General features: G+C 36.1%; 2 protein-coding genes across 2 annotated transcripts; both read right to left on the bottom strand.

The window, feature by feature from the left end:
- Window positions 1-877, bottom strand: LOC112054461 (transcription factor VBP-like). Its single transcript, XM_024094253.2, has one exon. It carries the CDS (start codon window positions 784-786, stop codon window positions 148-150), a length of 639 nt encoding a protein of 212 aa, XP_023950021.1. The 5' UTR covers window positions 787-877; the 3' UTR covers window positions 1-147.
- A 9,932-nt stretch (window positions 878-10,809) lies between these two features.
- Window positions 10,810-12,033, bottom strand: LOC112054466 (thyrotroph embryonic factor-like). Its single transcript, XM_024094257.2, has one exon. The coding sequence runs from the start codon at window positions 11,987-11,989 to the stop codon at window positions 11,411-11,413; it is 579 nt and encodes a 192-aa protein (XP_023950025.2). The 5' UTR covers window positions 11,990-12,033; the 3' UTR covers window positions 10,810-11,410.
- Between the last annotated feature and the right edge of the window lie 5,218 nt (window positions 12,034-17,251).

The following is a 17,251-nucleotide window of genomic DNA, read 5'->3' on the forward strand; positions in this document are numbered from 1 at the left end:
TCTTTTATTAAAGATATATTTTAATAAATTATTATACAATAATAATATTTACAAAATTGCACTCTAACTTGACTCGTTACATTAAAATAAATACTAACATAAATAAAAACTTATAAATACAACTTATTATAACTTAAAGTAATTATTCTAACAAACACAAGGTTGGCGACATCTCGCGCATGCTCTATTTCCTAATAAACTCTTTAACTTGGCGACTTCATTCTTCAAATATGTCACTTTCAACGCCAAATGGATTTCTCTCAGCTTTCTTCTATCTCTACTCTGTTTCGCCGCATAATTGTTCCTCTCCCTCTGTTTTCTGTACGAATCGTCAGCCGCTTGGCTCGTCTGGACAGCGCGACGCATGCGTGGATTGTTTCCCAGTAGAGTTCCACCATTTTTCTCCGCCATAGCTCTCAGAGCGTCCCTTTCGAACGCCTGGAAATCTGGATCATCGGATAAAATATCCACATCCATCATGTAGCTCGGGCGTTTTCTCTCGTTGACCGATACAGGAGATTCTGGAGGCGAGATCAATCCACTTCTCGGAGGGCTGATGGATTTAGGATAGCTTGTACACGAAGACACCGGCGATACAGGCGTTTCTCCAATGGGCACGTAGACTGGGTAACCCATATAAGGATAAGCACTGTGCTGGTACACTGTCTCTTCATAATGTTGATACTCCGGTATAGTTTGGTACGGTTCGGGAGATATCCGCTCCGATTTGCACTTCACTGTTAGATCTAACGCCGTATTTTCAGCGTAAGGCGTCCACAGAGCCATCGCTAAGTACTTTAAGTTAGCTTAATAATTTAAGTTAAATTTATAAGTTGTATTAAGTTGTCGTCACGGAAGTTGAGGAGTAACTAATGAATTCGAATATGCCCCCATTCTATTTATGCACGTAGGAGTGGCTTAGGGATGCACCCCCACTCTAGCCAACCCCTGCGATAAGCGAAGGGTTGGCACGCGGGGGTTGTTTACCTGCCTATTAACGGGATGCGGTGGTGACAATAGATCTCTATTGTTTTGGACGTTGCATACATTTGCATTTTGATCATTCTTTTGTATTTTTTTTCAGTTTTGTTTTATTTTAACGCCGTAAAATAGGTAGTGTTATAAAATAACATGATGTTTTTGTGCTAGGTAGCAATTATTATTATATGACATTGGTCAATTGGTTCACATTCAAGTTTTATAAGCACTTTTGGAAAAACTTTGAAAAAATTACTGATAGTGTACTAACGAATACGATTCGCAGGAAGGCTCTTATAAAATTAAATTGCCCTATCTTAATATGGCATTTTATTTTTATGAGTCTGCAAGATGATAAATTAGATGGATAGGTAGGTACATAATTGAAATAATTTCAGCTGGTCTTAAACATGAATAGATGCCTACATATAATATAGGTAGCTAGGTACTTGTACGGTACATGACCAATACTTACACAAACATGTTTATTTGACTCCCGATCGTTAAGAAATTGCTACGATTGGATATCCGATTAGGTGTTAATTCATCACGAGTTGTTTACTAGATCTTACTGTTACTAGATTAAGAAGTAATTAGAGGCTCTAATGGTTTTGTTTGCGACTTTGCGATGAAGACAATACTCAATTTATTATCGGTACTCTCGTTAGGCGATCAATACTTTGCGCTGTAAGTAAACAATACTTAGACGTGATAGCCCAGTGAAATGATCTCTGCTTCCGACTCCGGAGGGCGTAGGTTCGAATCCAATCCGAGGCGTGCACCTCCAACTCCAACAACAGTTGATGGATTTTTAGAAATTAAATATCACGTGTCTCAAACGGTAACGGAAAAACATCGTGAGGAAACCTGCATTTCTTAATTCTCTGCGTGTGTGAAGTCTGCCAATCCGCACTGGGCCAGCGTGGTGGATTTTCGGCCTAACCCCTCTCATTCTGAGAGGAGACTCGAGCTCAGCAGTGAGCCGAATATGCGTTGATAACAAACGAATCTAACGTTCGTTACCTACTCGTACTTATCTATGTATCGCACTTCCGTGTCTTCGCTTGATTTTTACAGTAAGACGATAGGTAAGTAGGTAGGTACATAACTTCATATTCCTCAGAAAATGATAACATGTGGTCAAATCATACCCTACTACTTAACGAAGTGAAATGATTATGTCCGTGCGTCGATAGAAGCTATTCAAGCGTTAGAGACACCAAATGTCGTTTTTACTGACAAAAGGAAATCTTCTTTACATAGTTGGATCTTTACGACGGAACGTTATTTGAATAAGTAATCTTTGAGCTTTTGCGTGTTTGCTTAATTCAGTATCAACCCATATATAGCACACTGTTGAGCACGAATCTCCTCTGAAGATGAGAGGATTGGCGGATTGGCAGACTTCACATACCTATCCACGAAGAGAATTGACAAAATTCTCAGGTAAGTATGCAGATAAACACGTGATATTTAATTTCTTAAAATGCACATATCTAACTGAAACGTTGGAAGTGTTTGCCCTGCACCGGATCTGAAACTATACGCCCTCCGAATCGAAGGCAGAGGTCATATCCACTGGGCTATCACGGCTCTTTACTAGGTACATAGTAATAAATGTTTAATACTTAAATATTTAAATTTACAACAACTAGATTAAAATAACTTATCCAATACGTTGTTTTTGTTTATTGGCAGGTAAAAAATTATTTAGTTTCATACGAAACACAAGCATCCTGGAAATCCCCTGTAGGTACCGTTGTAATCCTTCTCCCGTAAATGAAAGCCTACGTAATCCTACTATCTTAAGCCCTGGCCTGATGCGGGCGATGTATAGCGAGGCGACAGTATAGCGCCGCTGCTGCGCAAGCTTTATGGCGAAGGACAGGTACAGGAGGCGGCGCGTGTCAAATTATAATAATCTGTAAGACAATGGACAACTTGGCTGACGCTAAGATTTTTATGGTAGCAGAAATCATGACGTCAGGACGATTACTTTTAAGTGTTTTTCTTTTTTATTCTCTACAAGTTAGCCCTTGACAATCTCATCTGATGGTAAGCGATGATGCAGTCTAAGATGGAAGCCTGCTATCTTGTTATAAGGAGGATGAAAATCCACACCCTTTTTCGGTTTCTACACGACATCGTACCGGAACGTCCTTTCGTAATCGTACTTTATCGATAGGGTGGTGACTAGTCACCCCACCAGCCAAAAACGTAAATTATATGTAGCTACTGTGTCTACCTACCCTTGTTGTATGAATCAGTCTAGTAATTTTTTACTGTCCATTTCGAAATCATTAGCCTGATATTGGTCTAAACACAAAAACATTACAGTTTTCTAAATTTTTTACTATAACAGCTTTCTAATTTCTTCACCACCTAGGTATACGTTTATATTGGAGTCAAAAACTTATACCATCAAAGCGCTAATATCCCATAAATATTATAATAATCTGTAATATATATAATGTATATAATGTAATGTATATAATTATGAAAAATCTTGAAAACATAAATATAACGCACTAATTGTATCTGTTCGATAAGTCCACCCTAAACCCTAAAACGCGCCGTTCTTCGAAAGAAACATCCAGATCGTAATCCCTATATTCCCGAATGAATGGACCCGTTTTAATGAAATGCGCAAGACAATGACGAGCCAGTTTTATTGCGCCTATTTTGAGGAAATCGTCTTAAAATTTTTAAGACACAAAGAAAATAGAAGTCGGCTATATTTTTATATTACTAATACTCTTACAAAAATTACCGATGGAAAATTTCGAATCTGGATTAGTGAAGAACTCTTTAAGACTTAGATAAATAATCTTAGGTCTTCCGCACATTCAATAGGTAGGTAATGTAGAAAATAAGATAAGGTAAATAAAATAAAAGATTACGGTATTATTTACGGGTATCGCTAACTAACTACATAGCCCAACCAGGGAACCTATAGGATCTCATAATCTGAAGTAGCATGATACTATGTTGAACTTGAAATTTGTTTTATAGGTACCTACCTATGCCTGTAATTTTAACGTCATACCCCTACCCTTCGCACTGGAGGTGTTAATTCAGAAATGAGCACTGTGGCGACCATTTATAAGAACTACTAGCGGACGCCCGCGACTTCGTCCGCGTGGAATTTAGTTTTTCACAATCCCTCGGGAACCAGGAATTTTTACGGGATAAAAAGTAGCCTATGTTTAATTTCATTTTATACCAAATTTCAGCTAATTCGGTATGTGTGTTTCAGTATGCGAGGCGTGAAAGAATAACAAACATTCATATCATCAAAATCATCAGTTTTCGCAAATTTTTTCGGGATAAAAAAGTAGTCTATGTGTTAATCCAGAGGTAAATCTATTTCCATTCCAAATTTCAGCCAAAACGCTTCAGTAGTAGCGGCGTTAAAGAATAACAAACATCCAAACATCCATACAAACTTTCGCGTTTATAATATTAAGTACAAAGTAGGATATTAAACAGAAATCTGGTCTATCAAGTCCAATTTTGACTGATATGGAAGAATCTGGAACTGCGAAGTCTAGCCTTCGCTTTACGCTAGTTTAAAGGTCCTTTGTCATATGCTTTACTTAAAACTGTAAAACTAAAACCCCGTACCACAACATGCAAATAATGACACAACCAGCCCAGCGTCACAATGTATCTCCCGCGGAGCTGGGCGAATGGTGCGAGGCCCGTCACTCCGCAATGCAAATATTTTCTCAGAAACGGCGTAAGTATAACGGTGTTGTTGGCTCACTTAAGGTAGCGCTATCCTTCTTCATACAAGACATACAGATACAGTAGGTACATGTATGTAGATACAGTACACAGTACAGGTACTGTAGGACTAACTAAACGTCGTCCTGAACTAAAAGTTTGAAGTCATTCTTTAAAAGGTAGGTAGTAGGATAGCAGACCTCTTTGTAGCAGAACTCGTCCAGAGAAACACTACCAGCTTATTTCTGCCGTATAGAAAATGCTTGTAGGCAATTTAATCGGGTTTCATTTCCAGACAATTAATTACTGTATGTAATGATAATAAACATATTTTTTATAGTGTTTTGTATAACATTTTTTATTTTATTAACATTGTTGAAATTGTTAAAAAAGGACTAATAAAGAACAGAAAAAAAAGAAACATTTTAATGAATGATGATTTCAGAAAAAAACGCACCTGTTAAGTTTACTGTCGGTGTTTCTCAGTAGCCTGCCTGCTGAACCCGTAGTAGAGTCTTTACAAATAGTCCAACTTGACGTTTCAAAAGTGTTTGTAAACTAAGCCTTCTACATATACGTAAATGAATTTTGTTTTTTTTTTAGAAACATGGCCGTGAAATCATAGGAACATGAGGCTAGATATATATTACTTTGTCTTTGCTACATTCATATTTTTTTAAATGCTTGTAAAATACAAAACATAATTTTGTATTTCATGCAATTTCATTGCAAAACATCAACCATGAAACATTTGGTCATAAATACAACGCGTAAAAGAACAAGACCAGCGTACTCTTAACATTTAAAACCAAATCTCGAGGGATTAAGATAAGTCAAAAGATCTGTATCGTATTGCAAAAATGGTGACAATTTTAATACTAGCATGAATAGGCGGGTGTGCAATGTTATGTTTTTGCTTCGGGTACCTACTTAACTGTTCTTTGGGATTTATAAACAATCAAACATGGTTTGTTTAGGTAGGCAGTGTACTCTCCAGCGTCCTATTTCGTACACAATGGAAATTATTTTGCTATATTGTGACGCTTATCTAACTAATACTGGTGTACTGGTGTGGTGTGATACCATAATTATTTTTACTATAAATCTATATTACGAGTATAAAGCTGAAGAATTTGTTTGTTTGTTTGTTTGCTTGAACGCACTAATCTCAGAAACTACTAGTCCGATTTGAAAAATTCTTTTAGTGTTAGATAGCCCATTTATCGAGGAAGGCTATGGGCTATATTTTATCGCCATATTCCTACGAGAACGGAAACCACGCGGGTAACCCGTGCGGTGTCAGCTAATGAGAAATATAGATACTAGTAGTAGTAGTAGTAAAACTTATTGTTTGAATTGATTTTATATTTTTCTCTGTTTGTCGTCCAGATCATGCCATCAACTTATCTACTTAGAAAGATTTGTGTCATGACCAGAATACATAGGTACCTACCTATTTAAATTTACTCTAAGAACTTTTAGCTGAAAGGCTTTAGATATAAAAAAAATATTTTGTGTAGAATAGAGCTTTTCAAATCTAATTAAAAGTCATCAAGTTTTAATGTTTGTAAAGACTCAACCACCGATTTGGAAGACAAGTTCAGCTGAGAAGCACTAATTATTCGCTTATTTTTGCTGCCATGAAGTATTGCTGTGTTTCCATCATGAGTGACTAGTGAGTTATGGTGACTTATAACAGGCGCATGAAGGTTAAAAGTCTCGCATCATATTGATGGACAGAACAGCATTTTGTTCCACGTGTCCTGCGAAATGTTACTCTGTTTAATTACCTGGTTTTCCATTTACCAACAGGTGAGCCATAATATGCTAATCCGTCAAATAAACTATAAAAAAAAAACCTTCTCATATACGGTGAAATATATACCTACGGGCACAAATTAAACACCGGATCGATATTACATAACTGCGTTAGGAGAGGCAGGGGAAGGGTCGCACCCTTATTTATCGCGCGCCGCCCAGTGCATCCCTCGCCTGCGCAACTTATAATACAATAGCTGAAGGGTGAACGGTATTGTTCATTTACGTTGGATACGTCATACATATAACCTCTTTAGGAACCCGCGTCCAAAACATGAAGCATTACGGAACCATTTGGTTTTGACAAAAAGAAATAGTAAAATTAATTTAAAATACCGTTTTCTCCCAGACAAATGGACGTTAGGAGTAGATAAGCTAATCCTACTTCAATAAAAGAATGAGAAAAAAGTAAGTTTTAGAAATAGTCTGGCTATTGAAACTAACCCCACTTTATAATAAACTTCGTAAACAACATAGTAAACATCGGCTATTAGTTTGAGTAAACTTCATTTATGTGAATCACACAAATGAAGTGAAAGAAGTTTACTCAAACTAATAGCCAATGTCAATTATTAATTTACGCGACTCAACGTCACCTGAATAAGCTCTGGATTTGGAGCGAAACGTACGTATGTGGATTTTCGGTCAGATCTAGGTGACATTTTCGCGTAGATTCGTCGGTATTTCGCGCATATTGGCGAAAAAAAATAGATATTCACTGTGGGAAATTCATTGATTTATGTTGCTTAAACTCAATGATAACTGGCGTTTCCCTCGATTGAAGTCGAAGCAGTTAATAAGTGATTTCATCAAGCCCTTCGTACAATACATACCCAAAATTATTTTTATTTTCATAATAAACACGCGCACGCGCAAGCTGCGCTACACAATCCTTTGCCGCTCGTGTCGCGTTCTATCTGATGGGATGTCATCTTAACCACCGTGTTTGCTTTAGCCACGTGGCTGTGATCGATATCTGACTGTTGGAAATAACAAATAACATCACATATATTACGGTTGCAAGCCAGTCCCCATAAGCTGTTAAACTAAACGTGAAAACAAAAAAGAACATCTGATTTTCCCGACATACCTCATTATATTTTAAGAATATTATACCTAAGTAGTTTGTCTGCTTTCAGAAATATATTTAGTTTTGGATGTTATAGTAAGGTGTACTTACAACCAAGTAGACAATACGGATGATGACAGTTTTTTAAATTGTATATAAATTAAGAGTATACTAATAGTAAAGCAATTTTGTAAAAGGAACAGGGTATCTGCGATCATTACTTTCGGAGCTACAGGGATTTAAAGGGTCAGATTTGCGGCGCTGCCGCGGATCCCTGAAAAACGCCCCATACAAAATGGCTCGAAAAAATGACGTCATAGGCAATGTAATGATCGTTAGATTTGTATGCGCGTTCAAACAAAATTACTAATATCTTTGTTATTTGTGCGTTTATCTTTATAGTTCATATATTAAAAAATGTCACATTTAATGTAAGGAAGCTAAAACTGTATGAATTTTCATCTAATTACGATAAAAAAAATTTAGTAGTTTTTGAAATTTTATAATCTCATTTATTTTGCAAATATCCAGACAATCTTTGCTTTTTATGTATAAATTAGTTAACATTGACCCTATTTACCCGAATGTATCATAAAAATCAATATATTCAAACCTAGTCATCATCCCCATTGACAGAGCGCGTTGCTGTGTAAAACAAAATAAATTAACCTTCAGTTTATACACAAACACATTTGGTGACTCGTACCACCACTACATATATCAAAATCTAAATGGATTTTCCGGAGTAGGTTGACTAGCACTATAAATTCAATTCCAATATTTAATTTATTGCTTTCGGAAGTTCTTTTTTAGAGACGACTTCATTTTGAGCTTACGAATATGTAAGAAAACTGCTAGCGGAGCCTTTATTTAACTACCTATATTAAATTAACAATTAAAGAAAAACGAAAATTTAATCTTAATTGAGTGCCATGTTTGTCGAAAAATTGTTTTTTAAAAATACTAGCGGACGCCTGCTACTTTGTACGCGTGATAGGTATTAACTTTTATGCAAATGCATAAATTTTTCCGGGATAAAAAGAACCTTTATTATGTACCTTAATCGTTATATACAATTGAAAAAAAAATAATCTAATTAATATGGATTAGTGGTAGGTACCTGAAAATGTGATGTGAATGTCGTGATAGCCCAGTGGATGACCTCTGCCTCCGATTCCAGAGGGTGAGGGTTCGAATCCGGTCCGGGAAATGCACCTACAGTCAGTGTTCATTATAAGAAATTAAATATTATCACGTGTCTCAAACGGTGAAGGAAAACATCGTGAGAAAAACCTGCATATCAGAGAATTTTCTTAATTATCTACGTGTGTGAAGACTGCCAATCCGCATTGGGCTAGCGTGGTGGTCTATTGGCCTTACCCCTCTCATTCTGAGCTCACTCAAGCTCAGCAGTGAGCAGAATATAGATTGATAGCGAACGCACCTGAGAATGTTAATTAGAAAACCTAAAATCTAAAATATTTAGTGCCCCCTCTACCGCAGGTGTGCACATCATACCAAGCTCTCCAGAGAGGGCTGTCTAATCTGTATGTCCACGTACTGAGGAGGACGTTGGAGCTGTTCACAAGTCTGGAGATCATTGAAGCCACGCATTCTTATGATGGCACAATAATCATCCAGCCGAGCCTCCGCAAACATCTACGAAGACTACCTATTGTACCGACTATTTATTGTACCGGACCCGAAATATAATTGTTTGATTTACCTATATATATATATACCGTGTCCTGTAAATATCACGACATACTTTACAAGGCGATAGCTGACATAGCTGACATCAAGGCCTACTAAAATACCGCTATGTAATGTTAGCCAAATTTTACGGTTTTTAAGAAAGGTAATTAGTTGATTTTTTTGGAAAAAACTTACTTCGCAGTAGAAAAGTTTAAACTTTCATTACTTGAAATAACTATTCAAAAATAATTACCAAGTATAAATTCAACGCTTAAGTAATTTTTCAGCACATGGTATAAACTAAATTGCACTGAAGGTCGGTTTTTGTATTTTGTACAAAAATCAATATAACTTAAAAACCGTAAAATTTCGACTAACCTAAATTATTATTTTAGTAGGCCTTAGTGTGAGCTATCATCCTGTAGAGTATGTCGTAATGTTTACGGGACACGGGGCAACCTGTATAATGAGAGTTCAAAGTCTACACATATGAAATATAATCGAAAACAGAATCATTACCAGATTAAATTGAACAACAAATTAACATACACCATTACGTGTTATGATTTACTTACTGTCGTCATTGTTTCATGAGTAGGTACGAGTAATAATTAGAAAGATCTAATTAAGAGAGCCGTGATAGCCCAGTGGATATGACCTCTGCCTCCGATACCGAAAGGTGTCGGTTCGAATCCGGTCAGGGGCATGCACCTCCAACTTTTCAATTGTGTGCATTTTAAGAAATTAAATATCACGTGTGATCGATCACACTAACGGTGAATGAAAACATCGTAAAGAAACCTTCCATACCAGAGAATTTCCTTAATTCTCTGCGTGTGTGAAGTCTGCCAATCCGCACTGGGACAGCGTGGTGGACTATTGACCTAACCCCTCTCATTCTGAGAGGAGACTCGAGCTCAGCAGTGAGCCGAATAGGGGTTGTTAACGAGGATCTAACATCTTGCTCAAAGAATATGTATGTTTGGGTGCTTTATCTGATGAAAGAATTAGCTTCGATATCTCTATAAAGAATTTGATCAATTTTCTATAATTTTTCGCTGCTATTATATAGGCCTACGAAACCGATTATCAAAATTCTTTTAGCATTACAATATTCCACATTATTCGCCATAAACATATTATACCTATATTTATTTCCCGTATTGTCACGAAAACGGGAATTAGGCGGGTGAAACCGCTGGGCTTCTAGTATGAAATAAAAGAAATTATTAAAAGATTTTTTTATGCAATTTTTATTGCATAGAAAATTTATTTAGTTGAAGAGTTTCAAATCTTGCAGGACAAAAATCGCATTAGTTCTACATTTGGCAACTAGTAGCCCACCAACCGCATTGGAGCAGCTTAGCGGGTGCTAACTCCACATCCTAAAAGGAGGGAGGCCTGACCTGTGGGGGGCTGTTAAAATAGGCTAATGATCATAACTACGACGTGAAAATTAGTTATTTTTCCTTAAAATTGTATTAAATAAGAGGATAAAGTGTAAAATTAAAAAACAAATAGAGTTATGAATAAGAAAATTTTAATTTATTATTTTTTATAATGCATATAATTTGTTAATTAGGTAGGTACTAATTCGCTTTACATTCATATCACAAGATACCTATGTAAATGTATATTTATAGCTAAATTAATTCAATCTGTACAATAGGTATTTCATAATCAATGTTATTGTATTTTTGTTTACAGCTAATCAGTAAGTACCTACTTCGATGTTGTACGGAACAATCACCGATTACTTAATTTAAAATGTAATTTATTTGATATTAAGTCATAGAATGCATATTCTTTAGTAGATTAAGTCTAGATTTTGATAAACACACATTTTTTGATACCTGAAAAATTAAAACGGATTTTGATGAATTTTGCTACAAAACTAAATAAAATCTTCGGAAAGTATTTGGTTTACTTTTGACACAAAAATAAAACTGAAGCTCGTAAAAAAGGGGATAAAATCTGTATCCCGTCCTCTTTGATCCCGTTTCAAAAAATAAATACGTAACAATTACTATTTGTACAAAATATGGATTCCACAAGTCCGCCGGCGAAGTCGTGGGCAAAAGCTAGTATTTTAGCCGCGTATTTCACACCTCTATCACGATATAGTTAACACCGACACTGCTGCATGCACCTCACGCAAACATTTTCGTCGACCTGGGTCCTTAAGTCCGCGATTTTCTTTTTCAGAAATGTCACTTGAAACGCTAGCCTAACTTCTCTCAATTTTCTTCTATCTCTGCTCTGTTTGGCCGCGTAGTTATTTCTCTCCCGCTGCTTTCTGTAAGAGTCGTCCGCTGCTTGACTCGTCTGCACCGCGCGTCTCATTCTCGGGTTATTTCCTAGCAAAGCGCCTCCATTTTTCTCCGCCATGGCTCGCAGAGCATCCCGCTCGAAGGCTTGGTACTCCATGTCGTCAGATAGTGAGTCAACGTCGAGGGAATCCAGCGAATGCGGCGGCGACGGCACTTTTCTGCAGAACAAACTTTCATTTGGAGATATTTGCGACGATGGAACTGTGTATTCGTGAGAGTAGCTGTAGTATCTATTTTCTTCCAATTCAGGAGATACTCTTGCGTATCTCAAGTCAGGCACTATCGGTCTGAAGGATCGATCGCGTTCAGGTGATTGTCGTTTGTTTTTGGTTAAGTCCAATGCTTCGTCCGCGTACGGGGTCCAAAGCGCCATGGCTGCAGCCGTTATGTATAAACTGTGATTGTCGAATGTCCCAGTAAATTATCCCGGTTGTGGGCGGAGCGACAGTGTGAGCCTGGAAGGGTTAATCCGCTACCTGCAGGGCCCATAACGGGACTGCCGGGGACAGTTTTAGGAGATTAAATTTCTTAATTAACACTTTTATGACTGGTCTTGTTTGTCTTACCACTTTTGGCAATAAGAAATAAAAGAGATAGTTTATAATAATCCATTTGTATATAATAACTGTATATTATTTTTAATTTAAATAAATGAATGTTTAGTGGATTTGCTTAGAACTATTTGTAGCCTATGACTTCGGTTTCGGTTCGGTTATGAAGTTTTAGGTTCGAGTCCTGTTTGGTCGTGCTTTGAAATATTTTTTTTTACATCAAGACAAGTTTTGGAACATACTAAGCTAAGCCTTGCGTATGTGATGCGGATAAGTGTAGGTAAACGAAAGTGAATTGTAGCTATTCATCTAAAATGTGTAAGGAGATAATATAACTACCTAAAACGTAACTGTTCGTTATAATATTATACCTAACATTGCTGTAATATCAAGCATTAACCCAGCCAAACGTATTATGTACATCAAAAAATAAAAAAAGCAGCATTCTTATCATATAGGTACACAGCAATACAATATCTTCATATGACAGTTACAAATATCAATAGAAACGTCTTCAATAACGTCATGGTTTTGGATAATCTATTCATTAATTGTAACGACGTCTCACTTGAAACGCTTAAGGCATTATAACCCTTCCCTGTCACATTGAATGCGGGACCACCGCCGGACATTATAGCAATAACAAAATGGCCACCGGAAGCTGTGCACAATGCGCAAAACGACAGTTGCTTCCCTGATGACGCTCCGATGATTTTTATGAAAGCACGCGCTGGACATCATTATCTGTCATGGGAAGTAACCATTACAAGCTCAGAAGATATCATTATGACAAACTGAAATCGCATACCACAAAAAATTAAGCAATTATCTGTTAAACGTAAGTTTTTCTGCACATTTTTACTTTGATGTTCAGAGAACTGAATAATTTTTGTGTAATAAGACGTAGATGACATAAACTAAATAATTTTGTGCTTACTACTGCTCTCAAAACATAACTCATATTATAGTGAGTAAGCAAGAATTAATAACTCTAATAAGGATGAAAAAGCAAATACTTAATTATTTTCAAATTACTTATCTACTATGTTTCAAATGTAATATTGTTTGTATTTTGGTCAGACAATTGTTTGTGCATAAGTTAATTTTTAAAAATGAGAAATTCTAGATTTAATTCGTAAAATTTAGGAATTCATGACAATCGCCTCCGTATCTTGCGCAGTGTTCTTGTCTTCAGACTAACTTTAGATCTAGCGAATCGTCTTCACTGCGATTGAACCTGTAGGTACCAAAAGTTGTCCTAACTATTAATGCCACTTATAAAATAAAATACAAATAAAATACGCACAAAAAACATAATATTTAAAATCCACATAAATTGTCGACACTCAAATAGCGCACCCGCAAATTTTATTTCACACAATATTCAATAACGGAATATAAAATAGATATCAAAATCGTATTATTATCGACAGTTATGTCATCCATCTTGGGAAGTGTCAACAATACGAAATGGTTGGGTCCATGCGACCGCTAAGGCTTTGTCAAAGGGTTATCATAATACCGGCGCGTGTTGTTTTAATTCAGTTTAAAAATGAACCTAACAAATTAGGAAATAAGGTATACTTTAGTGATCATGTATTCAAGATTGGCAGATGCATTTATTTCCGTGTTGCAACTGTATCAATCGTACAATGTGTCACCGATTGTTATAGATTTGCATTAGGTAATATGTTATATAGGTATATAACTGTATCTGCGTACTTAATGTGACTTGTAAGGAAATCTTTCGCTGCCTGTTTTCATATATAGGACGAACACACTGCCTCTACATAACAATTAACAGTTTTGTTATAAACGTATGTTAGGTACCTAGGTTTTACATAGAAATACAAAAATAAATCTCAAAGTGCTTGTACTCGTTTTTGTTTTGATGTTCCCTCAAAAGCACACGTCACTCCATTTTTAAATAATTTTGGCTTACTAAAAATGAGATCCAGACGAAAGTATCATTTGGCAGGCCTACTTTTCGGTGTTTTTAATCAGGGTAAACCGCTATACCTTCTAAATAAATTCACTTGGGCGGGTGATGGTGGCGGAACGGAGCGCCGAAGCTGCCGTAATCAATTACGGATACCACCTCACCGTACTGCCGCCTTTAGAGGTTCATTTACCTACTCCGCCACTAAATGTTGGAATAACATTCCCCCTCCATTGAAAAATCTTAAGTCTAAATTCGCATTTAAAAAACTGCTAAAGAGATTTCTACTTGAAAAGCAGATTGAATTCCAACATCATGTGGCGGAGTTTTCTTTCTTATAGGTAAATAACTGTAAATTCTGTATAAGAATTGCATAAATTTGTAAATACCTTTGTATATGTGATATAATTTTATTTTTAATATTTTTTCTTCTCACGTTGTTATTCTTTAGTATGGTATTTTATTGTCTTTCCCTTTTTATTTTAGTTAATTGTAATGTACTATTATTTTAAGTTTAAGTTATTATTATTGTTTATTTTAGTCAATAAGGTTGTTGTGTGCTGTGTTTGTGGCGGCATCTGGTCAACGGTTCCAACTGAAAACCAGCGCTGCATGCTCTTTTTATTTAAAGAGTATGCAGCATTATGCTGAGTTGGATCCGTTTACTGGGTTGTGCCACACATCGCAGGATATTGTTATAGAACAAATTGTGTTGTGTGGCATAATTCACTAATAAAGCTTTTTTCTTTCTTTCTTTCTTTCAAAAGTGAATTCCAAGTATACCTAATATTTATTTTAGAACCATCTCAATCATAGCATCTCTCAAACATTTTTTTTTTCAATTTTCCTACTTAGTATTAGATAGGAAGGTAACTAGATTAGATAGTACCTAAATATCTACACTTTAATGACGCGAATAATTTTTAAACTTAATGTAAAGTAGTTAAAATATAGGCATAATAAATGAAGCCAATTTTGTCTACTAATAGGAAGGACCTAAATTTATTACTCTGCATAGTAACAGTAAAACAATTTAAGTTCTGTACTACGCAGGTAAAGTTAAGTCATTTTTAATCTTATACATCTTACAGGATTATTGCTTTCTATAATGGTTGCGGCAACTTTTGAGTTATTAATAATTTTAAGTTGCTTAATAAGTATTAAGAGTCTAGTAAGTTCTCTGTAACTGATTCACTATAGCGACTTTGTCAACAATATTATTGATTTTATTAGATACCAGTAGGTAACAGTGGCGAAGGATGGAATTTTGATGAATGTAAGCCATCCCAAAGAAAAGGAAATTCATACCGCTTGATACAAACTCCGATTTCTCTTACATCCATACATATTTATTAATTACAAGAATTAATATGTACCTATGGATGGGTTTTTGAAAGGTTATTCGGAGGGAATCGGTCTGTATGGACACTTCGCCGCTGGTGGTTAGGTACCTAGTACCTAGTATAAAATATGATGATTAAGTATATTGATTCGGCAGTTAGTATAAAGTTATTTTATTTTTTCTGAGCGAAACTATAGTTGTCGCCTGTAACTCCGTCCGAGTGAAATTCAGTTTTTCACAAATACCGCGGGTAGGTACCCCGGATTATTCCGAGATAAAATAGAGCCAATGTTCTGTTCTAAAGCCCAGTCTATCTCTAAAGCAATACTCATCAAAATAAGGTCAGCTGTTTAGCCGTCAATAGATATGGTCAGACATACTTTCGCTTATAATATTAGTAATATAAGATAGTACAGATAAAAATCACGATGATGAGGTTTATGTCTGCGTATTTTTATGTTTGTCATGGACGTGATTTTCTCAAAAACAATGGAAACTTCAAATAGGTACTTCTTCGTTTTTTATCCAGGACAATCCTGTCCTGGATAAAAAACGAAAAGGTCCATAACAATGAGTTTCATATACCTACATATACCCACCTAGTCGTACTACCGGCCAACTTTCACAAACTGCTAAATTCTCACGCGAACTTCGACGTAACAAAAATATTGACACGCGACGTGGCGAACTGAAAAATATAGACGAAAGACCCACACATGAATACGGCACTCGACAGTGTGAACGCCAAGTTAGAAAAATAACTGTATAAAGTATGATACATGACACTTAAATAGGCAGTTTACCTTTAAAATTAACTTCGTTTAAACTCTTAAAGTGCAAGTATTACCTAATTCTAATTAATTACAGTAGACAGAACCAGAAGAATTGGCTGAGTTAGTTGTTGACCCATCTCTTAGCTGTTCTTCGTGTTTGGAATCCTCGTAGGGTTTCAGTTGTTTCAGTTTGCGGTTTTAATTAGAAGTAGTTAGCTAGACCTACCTACCTACCTACATATCACCACAATTTTATTATATCTGAATTAAGTAACAAATACAGTGATGTTACAAGAAAAAGGTCAGAAATATTCTGAAATTTCAAGGAAATTCCTGACTGAATAAACGTGACTTTGTCTCTAAACCTGGTTGATGGCTAATAGCCTAGGTACCTATTACCTAAGCTTAAGCATGTTTCTTTTAATATGATTGAAGTAAGTTCAACCTACTCTATAAAAGCATTTTAACTTAACTTTCTGTTCGATCTAAACTCCAACATTGTTAGAGTAGAGTCCCGTTGCCTTTCAATTTTGCAATAATTTACAACTTAAATAATTTTTCCTTTGACAATTTTAAACCAAAAATGGCACAACAAGAAACTTTAGCACAATTGGACATTCTAATTGTGTATAGGCTGAATATTATACAATTTGCATAGCTGCAACAAATTCGCAATGTCACAAAGGGTTGAACCGCCGACGCAGTCGCAGACAATTGACTCTACAAGCTCTACTTTCCCTGGATACAATGAGCGTATTGTTTCGACGTGGCGGGTGGCGAAAATGACACCATTAAATGACTGATTTGCATTGTTTTTAATGGCCTAGCTACCCAGGGTCTAGGCGGTGCAATGCCCTGGGGCATCAAGCTCAAAGGCCCCTCTGATCCTTACCAGAAAATCGCGATCGAACTGAACTTACAAAATTTCGAAAACGAAAAAGAAGTGATGAATATTTTTACTTGATAAAACCTATCCAGTTTACATGCTAGTAGTAGGCCCATTTATTTTCTTTTGCCAGGGCCCTTGGGG

This window comes from Bicyclus anynana, chromosome 16 (assembly GCF_947172395.1).
Source record: "Bicyclus anynana chromosome 16, ilBicAnyn1.1, whole genome shotgun sequence".
NCBI classification, from domain to species: domain Eukaryota; kingdom Metazoa; phylum Arthropoda; class Insecta; order Lepidoptera; family Nymphalidae; genus Bicyclus; species Bicyclus anynana.

Bases quoted from the DNA above. Each gene is read 5' to 3' on its own strand.
- LOC112054461 (XM_024094253.2), bottom strand. From the start codon at position 786: ATGGCTCTGTGGACGCCTTACGCTGAAAATACGGCGTTAGATCTAACA.
- LOC112054466 (XM_024094257.2), bottom strand. From the start codon at position 11,989: ATGGCGCTTTGGACCCCGTACGCGGACGAAGCATTGGACTTAACCAAA.